Below are 15,009 nucleotides of genomic sequence, written 5' to 3'. Positions count from 1 at the left end.
ATGGATCACAACGGACGCGCTCTCTCGTTTCATTCAAATACAACTTGCCGTCTTGCGTCTCAATTTTTGATTGTATTGAAAATGAAATCAGAGTTGATTTATTGTTTACAGAGTTTGATAATATTGTTGTGATCATCTTGTCTGGACGATTGTTTTGTACGCTGTGCAAAATATATAGTTATAAGGTAAGATTTAAAACATTAATCTCAGTTCAATAATGTCCCTGTAATTATGTGGTTAAAAAAAATCGGTGTAATAAGTGTACAACATTTATCCCTTAAATGTCACTCTTATTAGTCTTGTTTGAACTTGTTTGTTCGTCTTTGGCTCAAAGCCGCACTTGTTGCGAACTTTTCTTCGCGGAAGCTTCACGTTTATTTCAAGTGAGTGAGATCAAATATTTCAACTCAAACCAACATTTTGTGCCCAATTATTTCCCAGACGTAACGTAAGTTTTGGTATTGAGGTCAAACTTAACTTGCCTTGCGTTCGCTATAAACAGTGGGTGATGGTCACACAAGACGACTCGGCAGATTTGAAGTGTTTCCCCCCCATTGTAGTGACCATCCTGGATTAAGTTTCACTCAGGACTTTTGTTAAAGACAAAATATGACCACACCTCAGATTTGGTCCTCTTAAAAGGCTGAAAAATCTCCCGAGCACGGTCACTGCCTTCCGTCATTCCTTCTCGAATGAAAAAACAACAACATTGCGCGCTGCGCCTGCGTCAGAGCTGTTGCTGGCTGGACAGGATTTACAGTGAGTTATTAAAATCGCGATAATCAAACACGGTTTTAATGATAATTAAATTTTAAACGATAATACTAACCGTCAGTACATTTAATCGTGGTTTATAGTGAAACCGGTAATCGTCCCATCCCTAATTCACACCTTTGTGGAGATAGAGTACCAGTCCCTGCTTAGACATGTGCCCACAAGATGGCTGAGCTTGTGGCCTGCAGTGAAGAGGCTTCACGACAGCTGGGCTCCTATCAAGACCTACTTTCTCTCATTGGGAGAGGACCAGTGCCCAAAGTCACTATGGCTGCTGTTCAAGGATGACCAGGATGGTGAGGGCAACCCCCTTGATCTACAGGTAATTCGTTTTAATTGCACTCAACTTTTTTTTTTTCATCTAAATATTATTACATGAAACAGGGATTAGAGAAATGATGATAATGCAAACAGTGCCAGCACACAGTATCATTGACTCTCCTTACTACTTTTAGGTTTACCTGTCCTTCCTTAGCAATGCGCTGAAAATTTTCCACGACACTGTGCTGGTGCTGGAGCGAGAAGATGGGACTGTCTGTGAGCTCTACGATATGATGTTCACCCTAAAAACCAAGCTACAGCAACGACAGAGTGATGGTTTCTTTGGGGCCCAGATGGGTGTACTCCTCCAGCAGTTTCCAGACAGACAGGCAGCTGTGCTCAGAGAGGACATGTGCAACTTCTACCAGTCCTCTCTCACCTATCTGGAGCAGCGCTATGACTTCTCAGACTCCAACTACCAGAAGAAAGTGGCTAGCCTGGCACTAAAGAAGAGCCCATTCAACTTCTCCCATCTCTGTGAAGCTGTAGAGGTCCTGCAGCTAAGCAAGAAGTTGGACATGGATGCGCTATATGATGAGTATTGTGTCGTTCTGCCACACCAACAGGCCATCGTGCAGACTGGAGCTCCAGTCGTGGAGAAGTGGGCCACCTTACTCACACACACACACACACACACACACACACACACACACACACACACACACACACACACACACACACACACACACACACACACACACACACACACACACACACACACACACACACACACACACACACACACACACACACACACACACACACACACCAAACATGACAGCATTAGCTTTCTTTCCTCTTGAGTGTACCAATCACCAATGCTTCAGTGGAGAGGGTCTTTTCACTGATGACAGGATGCTGGACGGACACAAGGAACAGATGTTCTGTAAACCTCATCAAGTCAGAAATCCAGGTGAAGAGCAACTTCACATTCAGTTGCAAGGTCTTCTACACTTATGTAGTGAAAGAGAAGCTTCTCCTCAATGCTGTACGCTCCAACAAGAAATACAAGTTCAAGAAGAAACCTGAAGGTAAGAAACCTAGTTATGTAAGACCCCATTTGTCTAAGATGAAGTTTGATTGATTTTGAATATTGGTGGACTGTCTACAGGGTGTAATGTGTCAAATGTGTCACTTTTAGGAAACAGTAGCCTTTAAGGTCAAAATATGTCATTGTTTTGCATAGGATTGTATCTTGGCACCTTTTTGTATTGTTGTCACCTTGTGATGGTGATGGGTTTGCACTCCTCTGTCTATACTGGAAAACCATTTGGAAGCTTATCATAAAAATGAATGTTGCTTTAATTCTGTCTCTTATCTTTCTTCCTTATTTGATTCAGATGCTGGTGAAAAGGTTTGAGTCCTAAAGGTGTCCCCAGAACACTGAACAGTTCCCCCCCCCTGCGCCTGCCTTTACTAACATGCAAGTTCACCATCCTTCCTCCCCCTTCTCGTTCCATGGACCTCTGGAGTTGTGAGTTAAGACTTTTTTTTTTTTAACTGTTCCTGTGGTGTTGAGCAACTACAATTCCTGTTAATCCTATACTTTTATATTATAACTTATTTAAAGTGAATAAATTGTAACGAAAAATAAATAAAATTAAATAGCTAAAGTAAATTGTAAGTGGAAGTGCATCTGTCAATTCATTGAATGTTCAAAATATTATGAATCTTTATTTAGAAAAAAATACACATTGGTTGGCCTATTCATGAGCATACATCAGCAATTACACGTTTAGGGGAATAGGGCATTATTAATATACCATGTAAGGTGGTATGTGCTAGAAATGGGTAAACCACTTTCAGTGAGTCTGCCCGTGGGGCAGTCCCACATTGTCCCTCAGAAACATACCCCTTGTCCCCCCTTGGGCTTATTAGCAGGTGGTCACCCTGTGTACGGAACATTTTATTTTTTTTAAGCGGAAAATGTATTATTTTCAAATATATGCATTTATAGTGTGTATATAAACAAATATATATTTTATAATGACATAACTATACATATACATGTACATTTATATGTTTTAAATACAATTATGATTACTGTAGTAGGCTAATATATGTAGCAGGGCATTCAGTTACTTTTGAAAGGACAAAAATAAAGTGTCCGTGTATTTCATTAGACTTTAACTTTGCCAGCTATAAAAAAATCTAGCATTTCCTCACGTGTTAGCACTGATTTTTAGTGACAGTCGATATGCTTGGGCCACTGGTGATGACAGTCCCCTGGTGATGACAGCTGAAAGAGGGGGTTTCATGACCCTTTAAGTAATTTATTTTCCTTTGGTGGTACAGCCTGAGACATGCACAAGCCTTCTGCATTTTTGTTTTGCTTTTCCCTCCATTGTACCGAACTCGCACCGAACCGTGATGTCTGAACCGAGGTATGAACCGAACCGTGACTTCTGTGTACCGTTCCACCCCTAATATATAATATGAAGAGTTCAGATGCAAAAGCCTATAAGTGCCATCTGAAATTTTCTTCTAGAATGATCTCGTAAATTTAAGTTAAATAATTTCACTTAAATGGCAATGCAAATTACCTATTAATTGTCATTTAAGTGAAATTACTTAACTTAATATACAAGCTTTATAAAAATGATCATTCTAGAAGAAAATTTCAGATGGCACTTAGAGGCATCTGAACTCTTCATATATACAAAAATTATATATTATTGTTATTATTTATGAGAGAATAATATATATATATAATAATAATAATCATCATTATTATTATGAGAGAATAAAATAAATAAATGATATCTTATTTATAATAATAATAGTAATTCCATAGCTCTGCCCTGTACCATCAAAACAATATGCATGTGGAAAAAATAAGCATGTGATTCGGCTGCTATAAGGAGATGTTAATGAGACTATTTTATCATATTATCATCAATTAATGCAGTTTTTGCAAAGATATTCTGTGTAATTAACAGTGAGAGAAAGTCCTTGACTCTTGACTTCAGAAGGACGTCTTTAGCAGAACTGATGGAGTCTAAATCAGAATGTCACTTACTGCTAATGACTTGACCTTCTTTTTTTTTTACCTTCATAGCAATTTAAAATGATTTAAAAAGGTTCTCATGGAAGCCTTCTGATGTAATTTCTAAAGGATTAAGTGAAGTTAATGGCAATTTCTATTTCCATTTTTCACCATTAGACTGAGGTCAAGGAGGAAAGTGAAGAATTTAAGATAAAAAAAGTGTGAAAAATAGAGGGAATGTTCCAAGAATCTTACATTATTACTTACTTACTACTCATATTATTTACTACTCCTTTCTAAAAGTGGGATTATTCCATTCTGCTGAGAGACTAATGAGATAATTATGACAAAAGTATTACACTTATTTTATTTCATTTAAAGGGGTGGTTGATTATGATTTCACTTTTCTAACTTAGTGTGTAACATTGCTGTTTGAGCATAAACAACATCTGGAAAGTTGCAATGCTCAAAGTTCAAAGCAAAGGGAGATATTCACTTTTAAAGTTAAGGACTAGTGATGCACCGAAATGAAAATTCTGGGCCGAAACCGAAAATTTAGGATGCACTTGGCCGAAAACCGAAAATGAAGCCGAAAATGGCTTCTTTTAAAAACGTATACTATATATATATATATATATATTTTTTTTTTTTTGATTATAATTTTTTTTTTTATTGCTTGAATTTAATGGATCTGAAATGAAAAATCATAATATAATAATCAAACTTTTATTAACAGTTACATAACAAAACATAAAATATTTTTAACAATAAATATAAATAATAATACCAAATAATATTATTCTTCAAGTTTTATGTTGCATCAAATAAAATAGTTTTTTAAAAGTTGTGCAAAAAAAGGGCTGTCACTTTTGTGAAAAAAATCCTGTTCGATTTTTGAGACATAAGTGTTCATTGAATCGTTAGTAAATTGCCTATATTTGGCGTTGATCCGTTTTCAACACCAAATAATGGCAAATTCACGGACAACTAAACAGGCATTAAGACGAACGTAAAGAGGGCGCTTGAGGGCACAAGTCACCAATGTGGACTGCCATAACATCAATGAAAAACATTACTGAAGGCTACATATTATGCACTATATTATGCAGAAACAGGCTGTGTGTGTGTGTGTGTGTGTGTCAGAACCATAGACTGTAAAAAAAGATGGACGACGCCCCTTTGCTCTCTTCCATTGATGAGAACTGAAGCCGCCAGAGTCCCGATATGGCGCTGACATATTGGAACTTGAGTCTGCGCAGTAGCGATTTCGGGACCAGACCTGCGCAGTAGTGAGCAGGAAGTAAAGCCGCGAAATCAACGCTCCGCCCTCACTCTTGCAGAATGCACTCAGGGAGAGTGGATTCTGCACACTTTTAAAAAAATTGATTGCAGTACGATGAGAGGCTTGTTAAAATAAAGTAAACACAATCTCCTCAGTCCTCAGAAGATCCCGAAAAAATGTCCGTTGGTGCTTCAGTGACTACTTCGCTCAGAGAACCTGTCAATCACAGCTGTCAATCATGACGTTACACCACCGCATCACGTAACTAACTAAAAATCAACTTATTTTTGAAACAGACACTTGAACTTACATCAGCGTGATAAAAACGACAGCAAATGAAAGAAACCACCTTTGGAAAAAAGATATTTGAAGTGTAATTTAATTGTTTAGTTGGTCTCACTATAGTTTAGTTGAATAACACGGGGAGGCGGGGCTTATGACCTATACTAGGACCAGTCACCGGGGGGCGATCGAGACGTTTTGGCTTCACTTTTCAGGGCTTGTGCGGCACGCTTGGTCAGAACCTGCAGTTGTTGTGTGACGCGCGTTTGCTGCGGGCGTATCGTGACGAGCTGGACGCGCTCCGAGAGAAGGCCGTTAAAATCGATTCCCTATTTTCGTTTTCAAAACTTGTGTTGGTTGGTCCGATCGATTGTGCAATAAGTGACAGCCCTCTGACATTCTTTGATAGGCAGACGCTTGATAACAGCTCGACCGTGAGTGAAACCTAAGCGCTTGCGCACGGATGGGAGGGGCGGGTGACATTCATTTTCGGTTTACGTTTTCGGCTGGTTTTTTAATGCAATTTTCGGCCGAACATTTTCGGCGGCCGAAATTTCGGTGCACCCCTATTAGGACTACAACAAACGGCTGGTAGGGACTACAAGACATTCCTCCAGGGTTAGTGACATCACCAACCCTAAAATTTACATAAACCCCGCCCCCGGAACACGATTTATAGATTATCAAGACAGAATATGCTAATCAATGACCAGAAGATAATTACACATAAGCTACACAAATTCATCAACTAACCATTCAGAAACGTCCTGTTGCATTCTACATGTTGTCACTTCTTCTTGAGTCTCTCCATCATTGACTCCGTTGACATCATCTGACTCCGGTTTGAACATAAAAGGCTAGTTTTTTTTGACATTTTCAGTGCATGTCTGTGAGGTAAAAGGACACAAGCTCTTGAAGCTCTGCCCTCTGTGCCGGGAGCATCAGCTCATTTGCATTTAAAGGAACAGACACAAAACAGTGCGTTTTTTTGCTCGCCCTCAAAAAGTGACAACTTTAACATGCTATAAAAAAATATCTGTGGGGTATTTTGAACTAAAACTTAACATACACACTCTGGGGATATCAAAGACACATTTTACATCTTGTGAAAATGGCATTATACCGCCCCTTTAAATTAAATTTGGTAGTATAAATTGTCAGTACAAATGAGTATTGTAAATTTTGTATAGTAGTATAAATGTAACATAAATTGATTATAAAAAACCCTGCCTTTAAATGCTGGTCTTTCACAAAGAGAATAATCATGTTTGGGGGTAGTTGGCATCAAAAAGTTTGAAAATGCCATAATTACTATTTTGAAGATTACAATAGTGTTTTTCGGTCATTGTTGTAAAACAAACAAAGAGAATAATTTGTCAAGACTCCAATTCGAAGCTAGCATTGCCATTCCCTTTTTTTATGCATGAACACTTCTGAAGGGTTCTATTTCAATTTCTATTTTCATGGGGTTTTATTTCATGGCTTCAAGTAACAGTTCTTCTTTTTGACAGGGAAGATTGAAATCGGTCTGCGCCAGAGGCTTGATGTTGAATCAGGCGAGTGAGTGTTTCTCACAAAAAGCATTACAAAATGAATCGACGTGTCAAGAGGAGCACAGACAAAGTGCATCGGCAATGAGGGCCGCGGTCAGGGCTCTCGGTCACAAAATGACATAAAAGTACAGCCTCAAAGATGTGACAGACTTGAATCAGAGCCTCTGTGACCCAGACTCAGCAAATACTGTGACATAGTGATCTTAAAAAAGAAAAGGAAAAAATAAGTGGCAGGGAATGACATTTGGTAGGTGCTGGTGTAATGAGCACACAATCTGAACCCAAAAGCAATGGAAAATTATTAAGATTTAATGAGTCATCTTTCACCCTACTTCCTGCGTTAGCCAAAATATGTCTACAGCCCACAATGGCGAGTCTTAAAAATGCTGGATGAAAAATAATGGTAACTGCAACCATCTTGAGGAAGTCATAAAGTCAGATGATTGCTTAGTGTGACTGCCACGAAATATGAGCCTTTTGTAGAAGAACAGATGCTCATGATTATCCTTATGATTCCCTATTCTAGGATAATAATGTGCCAATGCATGCTCATACATTCATGCATAATTTTGAAGTGACATATGCCTTATAACTGACTCTAAGACCGGGAACCAGACGCGAGTGGCACAACGCGACGAGACAAAAGACAATTGAACCCATTGTAATCACTAATACTGTCTACACGGGATGCAGTGCGACCTGACACGACAAATCCCTGACAGTAAACTGGTGTTCCGTTCTATTTTTGACGTAAAAATAAATGGAGGGTACTTCTACATTAATTTGGATACAACTGAAAATGGTGTTTGCATTTCAACTCTCTCTGTCCATACCAGCGTTTTCCAAAAGTTTCTCGTCCATGCTGAAACGTCGGAAAATTATTAAATCATCTTACTGTAAATGGAAAAAAACATAATAAAAGCTCACTGACATGATACAAAAGATCACCAGACATAATAAAGTTATTACGCTGTTCTTCAGTTCTGGCATGATTATTTTATTTAGCAAAATATCTCACCAATTACTTGTGTGACCTGGTCACACTCTATCGTCATTCCATGTAACGTAATAATCATCTAAAACGTAATTGCTCTCATGTTTTGCCGCAGAGCAGCAATTGTGAGTACATTTTTGTCATCTTTGCAGTAATGTACCTGTAATAGGAAGGTTGTAAAAAGTAACAATTATCTTTAGCTTTACATATAATATAGCCTAGCACATATACTGGTACAAACATAGATATCTATCAGTACAATGTGCCTTAGGGTACGATAACACGACAACGATGCACTAAAAATGGAAACGTTTTTTCCTTTGTGTTTTTCGCGTACAGACGACAACATTATCAAAATGATCCCGTTCACACAGATCCAGTAAAAAGATGAAAAACACTGTATTACACATGCCAGGCCAGTAGTTGGCAATGCCACTTTGTAAAGAAACACTTTGTGCCTATAGACACGGAATACGCATGATGTCACCGGTTTCACAAATTCACGTTTTTGTTGTTTACACTGAGATGATAACGGCAAAGTTTTTAAAAAAACGTCACTTTTTTTGCACGTTTTTAGGCCCCCAAAACACAGTTGTCGTGTAAATAAACGACCAAAACGCATAAAATGTTTTCAGTTTTAAATTGAAAACGGTGTCGTATAAACAGCCCCTAAAACTGCATCATCGCTTTCAAACACAGTTTCAAAAACAGTTTTCTCATTCCACACTACAATGTGAAAACAGCATTTTCAAATCTATCCACATAGGGAGAGTGTCTTCAAAAAAGCTATTAGCAGGACAAAAACACTGTTTCTCAATGTGGACAGAATGCCAAAACGTAGAGAAAAAATGTGTTTTTAAATGTATCCAGTTGGGACGTAGCTTAAATTGTGCACACACACCTAGAACCCTTTTCTTGCCCTATTTTGAACGCACCTGTGAGCTTTACGTAGTCTTTCGTAGCTTTCCTCCTTTCAATGTTTGTCTCTGCAGTGCAGATCTCTCTTGCTGATAACTGCCAGTTCTTTGTAGAGCCAACTCTGCACAGAGCTCAACCAGCATGAAAGAGCACAGCCTTCTCTGTCACACACGCAATACGGAGCAGGTCCATGCTATTTTGTAATGGCATCATGAGCGTGTCTGGGACATCAGTGAGTGCATGACTTCAAACAGTTAGAGATGAAATATGTTTGTGTTGCCATCTGGGTAACAGTGGTACAGCTCTGCAGTGCAGCATCCCATGGATTCGGGAACAGCACGGCTTTTGGTGGATTTCTCTACGTGTCCTTGAAGGAATATAGCCTACCATGTTGAATGCAAATTAAGCTCTGTTGAAAGAATTAGAGACATGTTGCCTATTATCACAGAAAACAATGGGTTTTTTTTTCATTGATTCATTGATTTTATGTTCAACTCGAAAATGTTCAGCAGGATTTTGAATGGGTTTCTTTTGCTTGTCTGAAATGATGAATGTTGAAATGATGGTTCCTCTGATTGAAAAAGAGACATTTGTTTAGCTATTTTCTACAAAAATACATATACTACCAATTCAAAGTTTTTTTCTTTCTTCGAGAAATTAATACTTTTATTGAGCCAAAAGTGAGAGTGGTGCTTAGTTTAGAATTTTACAAAAGATTTCTACATTAAATAAATGCTGTTCCCTACACTTCACTTAAAGCTTTAATGTATAATGCAAAGGTATTCATAATGTAAGATATATGATGCATTACATTTTTTCATAAAGTTGTTTCAGGTTGTTTATTGAATAGATCAGTATAATAATGTATCGGTTACAATTCACAAGATCATAAAATGCATTATAAGGTGCATTACAAGCCATAATTAATGCAATTAAAATACTTGTGATAATGCATTATATATAAAAGCTTTAAGTAATGTGTTTCCAGATTATTATTATTTTTCTTGAGCACCAAATACATGATTTCTGTAAGGATCATGTGACACTGAAGACTGGAGTTATGATGCTGTACATTGCCAACACAGGAATACATAATTTATTTTAATATATTATCAGAATTTAAAAAAGTTTTTCACAATATCATTGTTTTGCTGCATTTTTTTAATCAAATAAATGCATCCCGGGTGAGCATAATAATTTAAAAAACATTTATTATATTTATAAAATATTTCATGTCAATCAACAGTGTGTCAGATGCTTAACCTGCATTTTACCTACAATATATCTTTAATTTTCAAAAAAAAATTTGGTCATTAATCTCTTTATTATACAACAAAATGTACATGCTAAATTAGTAGCTTGGTGAATGTTTCTGCATTTCAGTCGTCCAGAACTGCTAAGAATGGCAGATGTTGTGCTGTAGCATGATAAAGGCCCTCATAAATTACTAATCATTTATGCTGACACCACCCATATGTTTTCAGACTCGCTGCTTATGGTCCGCAGTGGTGCTATTCCAGGTTTATAAAGTAAGAAGACAATCTCTTCCTATGCAATTAAAGAAAAAAAAAAATATTATTCAGCATCATGTTACAAGACACAGCAACTCACTTAAACATATAGGCCTGGTTTCACAGACAGGGCTTAGATTAAGCCAGGATTAGAACCTTAGTTAAATTAGGATATTTAACTAGCTTTTAAAAACATGCCTTACAAAACAAGGGCACTGACATATTTTAAGATATCCCAGTGCAAGTTGCTTTCAGTTAAAACAGCTCACGTATACATTTTAGTCTGGGACTAGCGTAACCCTTGTCTGTGAAACTGGGGGGTTGTGTCTAAACATTCTCATCATGGTCAGATCATATCCATCTATATGCAGAAATGTCATTTCTGGTGGGTTTATTTTTTTCAGCATCTGATGGGCAGCATTAGTCTGGGGATGATGATGATGCTACTGGAAAATATAGTAGACAGAAGTACTGACGCGACGTTTGTGTTTGTGTCAGTCGAAGTCTATGAAAACAAGTGGCTGTGAACTGTGTGTGTGTGTGTGTGTGTTTTGGTGCTGCAGGTCAGTGAACCCTGGAGTGTCGAGCTAGAGGAACAGATGCCCGGGATGTCACACTCTGTTGTGACCCTGCTCACGGCTCATAGACATGACAGAGAAAAGCATATCCCTGCCAGTTGCCCACTGTGTGTGTGTATGGCTGTGCACTGCAGTATTGAGCATCGGAGACGTTTAAGTGGATTGTTGAGTCATTGGCTCTTTTCTGTTGATCAAATACAAACACTGTTCAGTGACTAAACTGAACAGAGTCCAACCACCTCTCTGTCTCCTCCACAACAGCCTATAAATCCTGAAGAAAGACTGCAGTTTTACAGACTGGAGTCACGCCAGCGTTCTTGTTCTAGATCAATACATAATAGATAGAGCGTAAGTCCCCCTGCTGAATCTAATTGATGAGCTAGCGCTGCAGGTGTCTCCCCAGACACAGCTTTCCACACTAATGTCCTGACAGTGTGAAGTGCCCAGAATCTGACAGTTAACTTGCAGCTTTCGACTTAAGTATACTATACTAATCCAGCTCAGCCCGTAAACACTGAGACAAGTGTGCCGAAACTCATCAATAAAATGCTACAGAGCATTTTTGATCAGATGAAGAAGACGATGTGAGGCACAGCGGATCTAAATGTAGCAGTCACTTTATTAAACAAAACAAAAACACGCTAACCTCAAAGTACAAAGTAGACAACACCAGACAATGAACAACTGAAAATCAGGGGAATATATACACAAGCTAATGAACTAAAATGAAACAGGTGTGAGTAACCAATTAAAAACCTTGGTAACCAATGATGAGCGAGAAAATAGGAACTATGGAAACATGAAACAGTGTGAAACAAACTAAAAGTTCACGAAAATGGAAATGAATGGACAAATGTGCACGCACTCTGTAGATTGTGATCAGAAAGCGAGCTGTCGGAAGCATAACACGACTTCATCCAAACCTTTTTCTTATTTCCCCACAAATTTACTGTAAAAAGCTGTCCAAACTTCAGGGACTGTACACGTCAAATGGTTAATATATATTAATATAAAATTCAAGACTTCCTGAATATCTATGTTCTGTAATCCATACAAGAAAATGTATATGTTTGAAGTGACGCTTGGATGAGATTTCTCCCCCTCACTAGTGCGCTGAACAAGAAACAAAAGCACCCGTTTCCACTCACGCAAAACGCCTCTTAGTCTGGATGACGTGTATCCAAACCCAAACATATCACGAGCAACATGCACAAGTTATTCTTAGACTGAAGCTCTGAATCAAACTGATTGATGTCAGAAAGACATCAAAAAAACTCACAGCAACATAGATGTTTTGTGCCACGGCTGACTGGTGTGAAATATATTTGATTAAAACGCTTCAATTAAAGAGTTGGTTATGTACCAAAAAAAAAAAAAAAAAACCCGGCCTGGCTACCAAACAGAGACGCAGAGTTCTTACAAAAAGCCAAGATGTGAACAGAAAGAGTTTGGCAGTGAAGGCGCGTGAGTCACATCAGTGTAATGACTCACTGCAGGTTTATTACAGCCTCTTACTTCTGCCACCCTGCATTAGACTTACCGCCTGACGGAGGAATGGTTCGGGTTTACAGATTCAACTGGCTCAACGTGTGAGCTGAAATGAATCTCAGCACTAAGTAGGCTGATATCTAAACACTGTATAACTCTATTTAGCATTGGGTGCGTGTAAATGTGATTTTTAACAAGCTGCCTAAAACTGATAGCTACTATTTTCATTTTATTTCATTTTGGGGGAAATCAACCTGGAAATGGTTTACTTGAAATTGTCTTTGCACAGTATTAAGCTAGGATGTGAGAAAGTGTGTTGACATCTTAAAAATCTTTTTCATTTCAGTTTCATATTCAGTTTTCTGTACCTCACCTCAAAGAAAGCCCACAAGGCCCACCAGATCTCTGAACTGCCAACATCAACCTTTTAGTAATCATAGAAGCTGCCAGAATTTGTCTGCAGGCAGGCCTAAACCACTGCAACAGTATGAGTGGACCCTTGGGTCTGAGCCAGAGCTGAAACCAAAGACCATTGAGTGTTTAACATCCCACTTCATTCACTATATTAGACGTAAACAAAACCACACAACCACTCAGCATCAGGGGAAAGAGCATGTACAGCGTTCATACATCATGGAAATTGTAAAGTATGGGACAAGTACTCAGCCTGATGTTATTGTGGTCAATAATAACAATATTATTATATGCACAGAAATGCTACAGTAAAATGTATTATAAAATTGCAAGTGATAAATAAAAAGTATGATTTAAAAATACTATTATTATTCATGTCAACAATAGTTACCAAATTGCCTCACGATATCGTTTCTGGCAGCTGGCATATTAATAACTGAGTGCTTATATATAACAACAAGTAAAACATAATCTGCAGTTTTCCAGTAATTTAACTGTCTCCACTATAGTGACAGGAAGCCAACAGCTTGAAGTGTTTCTTTTAAGTTTCTGTCTGCAGTAACAAGCAGATGCTCATTTTGCATCATCTTCTGGACTGAAGGAATGAATCGTTCGATGAAAATAATAGATAATCTTCCTCTCTTAAATCCATGTAAAAATTTCTAAAGGAATTTCTATCATAATTTGGAAGACATCATAATAATAATTCCACAAAATTTGACATGGTTCTTGTATATGATCAGATAAGGATTGATACCAAATTATGACACGCACACACACAATACAAACAAAAACATAGGCATGTCTTTAGGCTTTGAATGAATGCAAATGTCTTGCATTTGATGCATTTTTAACCTCAACAATAATCGGTTTATATTCTGACCATAAATAGCGCAGAGAACAGCCAAACATCTGCAATGTGATGCGTAAAGCCAAAGGAGACATTAGGTGTTACTCCGTAAAATTAGCTTATTTTGCGGATGCGCTACAGTTCGATTTAAATTACAAAGACTATAGAATCCAAGCACACTCAACTGCGCCTTAAGACATGAAAGAAAGCAGACCGCCGAACAGAATGAGGTTAAATCTCGAATCGTGTTGCGGACGGAGCCCGTTGCGCACGTACCTCTCACTTTGGTCAGGGTGAGCACCGGACTGTTACAGGCGGACAGCGGCGCGACCCGGGCCGAATGTTTCTTCATATTGACGAGCTCGGACAGACGGAGCTCAAGCCGCATCGACTACATCCCTAAAGCTGATTGTTTCCGAACTGCTCTCGATGTATCGTGCGCCTCCTCTAACGTTACCCCTGATCTCTGCTCTCCCCTCCCACTAAACACTCTGCGGTATAGCCTACATGCTCCACGCGGGACAGTCACAGTGCTGCAGTTCATTTCTTCTGCCCTATACAGATTTGCACAGGAGTTTTAAAGGCTTAGGTATATAAACCTCTGCAATGATGTTGATTCTGCCAGCTGCGTCGCTGTACTAGCATGTTAACCTTCTTTATCTTCACTAATGTAAATGTAAGACCTAAGTCAAGTGTTTAACCACGAGAAAAAAAAAAAAAAATACATATAAAAAATTGAGACATAGCCAACACAACAAACACACGAACCCTTTGGAATATAAAACTGGAATATATATAAAATATTTTTAAAATTGAAACAATGAATAATGATTATATTTAATGATTATAATAAATAATTTTTTAACATAATTTTTTATTATTGAATTATTTTAATATAGCCTATATATTTGTAATATTTTTCAAATTATAATAATAATATAATAATAATTACAAAAAGAAAACAACATTGCCATAAACACAAATACAATTTGTTAACCGAACAGAAAATAAAATAATATTAATAATAGTTTTCAATTTAAATTAAAATAATAAGTATA

At 37.8% G+C, this 15,009-nt stretch overlaps 1 protein-coding gene and 1 long non-coding RNA gene across 6 annotated transcripts in view; one reads left to right on the top strand and one right to left on the bottom strand.

The window, feature by feature from the left end:
• Positions 1-14,596, bottom strand: part of LOC309491594 (solute carrier family 35 member F3-like) — a 45,154-nt gene extending 30,558 nt beyond the window's left edge. For 2 of the 5 annotated variants that reach the window (XM_082190659.1, XM_082190656.1), the window contains exon 1: positions 14,228-14,595. Coding sequence is in view for 1 of the 5 variants with exons in the window: in XM_082190656.1 (XP_082046782.1) it covers positions 14,228-14,339 (112 nt within the window). In the remaining 4 variants the exon portion in view is untranslated. Of the gene's footprint in view, positions 1-9,127; positions 9,520-14,227 lie in introns of all 5 variants that reach the window. The other 3 variants (XM_082190658.1, XM_082190660.1, XM_082190657.1) reach the window with 3 other exon arrangements.
• LOC309491592 lies at positions 902-4,425 on the top strand. The gene is made up of 3 exons (XR_014203205.1): positions 902-1,096; positions 1,230-2,126; positions 2,436-4,425. It is a non-coding gene; the product is annotated as an uncharacterized lncRNA (long non-coding RNA).
• Positions 14,597-15,009: the final 413 nt, after the last annotated feature.

The sequence above is a fragment of the Leuciscus leuciscus genome (assembly GCF_965113295.1).
Source record: "Leuciscus leuciscus genome assembly, contig: HAP1_SCAFFOLD_380, whole genome shotgun sequence".
Classification (NCBI taxonomy): domain Eukaryota; kingdom Metazoa; phylum Chordata; class Actinopteri; order Cypriniformes; family Leuciscidae; genus Leuciscus; species Leuciscus leuciscus.
This window is presented reverse-complemented; position numbering and strand designations above follow the sequence as displayed.